Source organism: Montipora foliosa, chromosome 3 (genome assembly GCF_036669935.1).
Source record: "Montipora foliosa isolate CH-2021 chromosome 3, ASM3666993v2, whole genome shotgun sequence".
Classification (NCBI taxonomy): domain Eukaryota; kingdom Metazoa; phylum Cnidaria; class Anthozoa; order Scleractinia; family Acroporidae; genus Montipora; species Montipora foliosa.
The window spans coordinates 13,922,726-13,925,225 of NC_090871.1; the positions used below are offsets into that span (position 1 = coordinate 13,922,726).

Here is a 2,500-nt window from a genome sequence, read left to right on the forward strand (position 1 = left end):
GAAGGAACTCAGCAATACGAATTGTGTTCTGGTGTGGCAAAGGTCATCATTCTGGAAGCTGCAAAATTCCTTTTTTCAGGAAGGAAAATCATTCCGGCCCACAAATCAACATTAGTATTTACTGAAAACAAAAATTGGAATCTCTGTCCCCTCCTCAAGAAGTTGGAATAAATATTAAATTATTGAGGTTTGACTGTACCTGTATAGGTCAATGTGCAGTGTTGTGTGTTGTTCTTTTTTTGTTGCTTATACCTACGGTAATTTGGTATAATTTATTAGCATTTTCTGTGGCACAGTGGTCCAAATTATCTTTCCCTGCATAGTTTCTTACCTTGAAAAATGATGCTGCATTTTTCTTAATTTTCACCTCAAGTTACAGCAAAAACATCAATTTCTGCCAACCTTGCCTTACAAGCATTGGATACCATTGGCAACTTTGTTTCTTAGCATGTGCTAGCATATACTAGCATTCACAACAACTGCTGAAGCACAAAAGTATTTTAAAAGTGCTTGAGGCCCTGATTTTTTTGTGTATCCACAGTTCCAGAAGTTGAAGAATGCAAGATTAGTGTCCCATGAACATTTAACAAAGAAATTAAGAAATTGCTTTTTTGCCATCAAAAATTGGGGGGTCAACTTATACACAGTCAGGTAAATATGGTAATAACTGATGTCGATCAGCATTCACATTCTCCATGTTTCATTTGTCCTTCAGGGCATTGGAGATTCCAGCCAAGGATTTGCCAACTGCTTGTTGTTTTGCATTCTTACAGAAAAATTCCAGACTCGTGTTCGGGGCTTTACCCGTTTTGTTGTCACTAAATGCAAGGGAGCTTGCTGTCGCCGCACAAAAACAAAATCAGTGCGATTTCAAGATGAGAAAGAATTCATATGCAGCACCCAGGAAACGCCTTTGATTGAGAAGTCTGCATCCATCAACGAACGCAGTCACAAAATATATCAAACTTGTTAGCGGAGAGATCGAAATTAAAACAGACTGTTTGTAACTGAGTCCTCTATTTTTTTGTGAGATCGTCGAGATGTCCCATTGACTCGGTACATTTGAAAAATCAAGATGGCCGCTCGATCTCGACGATCTCACAGAAAAATAGAGGACTGCACTGAACAGTCTAAGATTAATTAAACTAAATTGAAGATAGTTATGCCATCTTGTTTTCGGCATAATTATGACTGACCTACAAAAGGATCATCTTACTGGTAGAATTTCGTTGACTTGTTGTGATGTCACTTTTTGTCAAAGCATTGAAGTTCAGACTTGTGACTTTCACTATGAAGTGTCTATTAGGTAATTATTAGTCTCCTAATCTACGTGCAATAATGAGCTAACCTCAAAGTCATTACCGTCATTATTCTTGAGGTAACTAGCCAACCAAATTACATGTAAATGTAAGCCAGATCCCAGTCACTTGATACATTGTAGTTGACTCTAGGAGAACAGTGAAACTGTAACCGGAAAGTAGCCGTAAGCCCGTAACAAGAACAATAATATTAGTTTCCAGTCGAAGGACAAGACTAGATCAATTGAAAGGTTGAGGAATAAAGAAATTAAATATCTCCCTCTGTTAACAATGATAATGATGTGCGGTACATGTAGTTGAATATAACTCATACCATCACTCTCAAACACTTTATACCAGTTTTAGGATGTCACAGGCTTGTTGCAAAGATTTAGTCATAAGACTTTTTGTGGGATAAGTAGCCTGCGTAGCAGGCAGTTTGATGAATTTTAGGAGCATTTTTCCACCAGGGTTGACTTTTGAGTGAAAATAAGTCAAAAGAGCAAGCGAAGGGGGAGGGGGACCCCTCCCCATTAGCTTGCTCTTTTGACTTCAGTCCAGGTTGTTGCGTGGCCATTGCATTCAAACGATCACTTGATTCAACCCAGGTGGAAAGCAACGTCTAAAATTCACCAAACTGCCTGCTATGCAGACTATGGGATAAGCAGTAAGAATTTACAGATGTATACCTCCAAATCCATGTGACTACTGTTGCTGTGGTTAACTATGATGATGTCCATAATGTCAAGTGAAAACACCCTTGCAAACTACCACACCCATGGTCACCATCATCTTGATCCCATCATGACCACATCAGTGTACCATGTAGGTTACTAACACCAGTGTCATGCCCATCACTGTCAGGCGCACATTGATCATCGCAACTGCATGATTTCTCTTCTGCGACTCAGCACAACGTCCATTGAAAGCCGGAGTAATCACTCAACGACAGGAGATTGCATTGAAATCATTTCTCCCTCACTGGAAGCCGCTCAATCGTGGAACCTCTTTCAGTTACATCTCTACTCTATATCTGCCCTTATTTCTCTCCTAGGCTCCCACCACAAATTAAGACACTTTCATTGTCCCTGGCTTCTTTAACATGCCCAACCACTACCTTTCTATATTAATTAGTATCTCGGACACAAACATACATCCACAGTAATAATAATAGGCTATTTCTGAGTTGCTGTTTGCCTCTG

The 2,500-nt window shown here is 39.5% G+C and overlaps 1 protein-coding gene across 2 annotated transcripts in view; it reads left to right on the forward strand.

Moving 5' to 3' along the window:
* Window positions 1-1,575, forward strand: part of LOC137996842 (G-protein coupled receptor 157-like) — a 5,226-nt gene extending 3,651 nt beyond the window's left edge. Inside the window, exon 3 of one of the 2 annotated variants that reach the window (XM_068842451.1) lies at window positions 716-1,575. In XM_068842451.1, the coding sequence (XP_068698552.1) occupies window positions 716-973 (258 nt within the window). In that variant the 3' untranslated portion in view covers window positions 974-1,575. The remainder of the gene's footprint in view (window positions 1-715) is intronic. The other variant, XM_068842452.1, reaches the window with a different exon arrangement.
* Window positions 1,576-2,500: the final 925 nt, after the last annotated feature.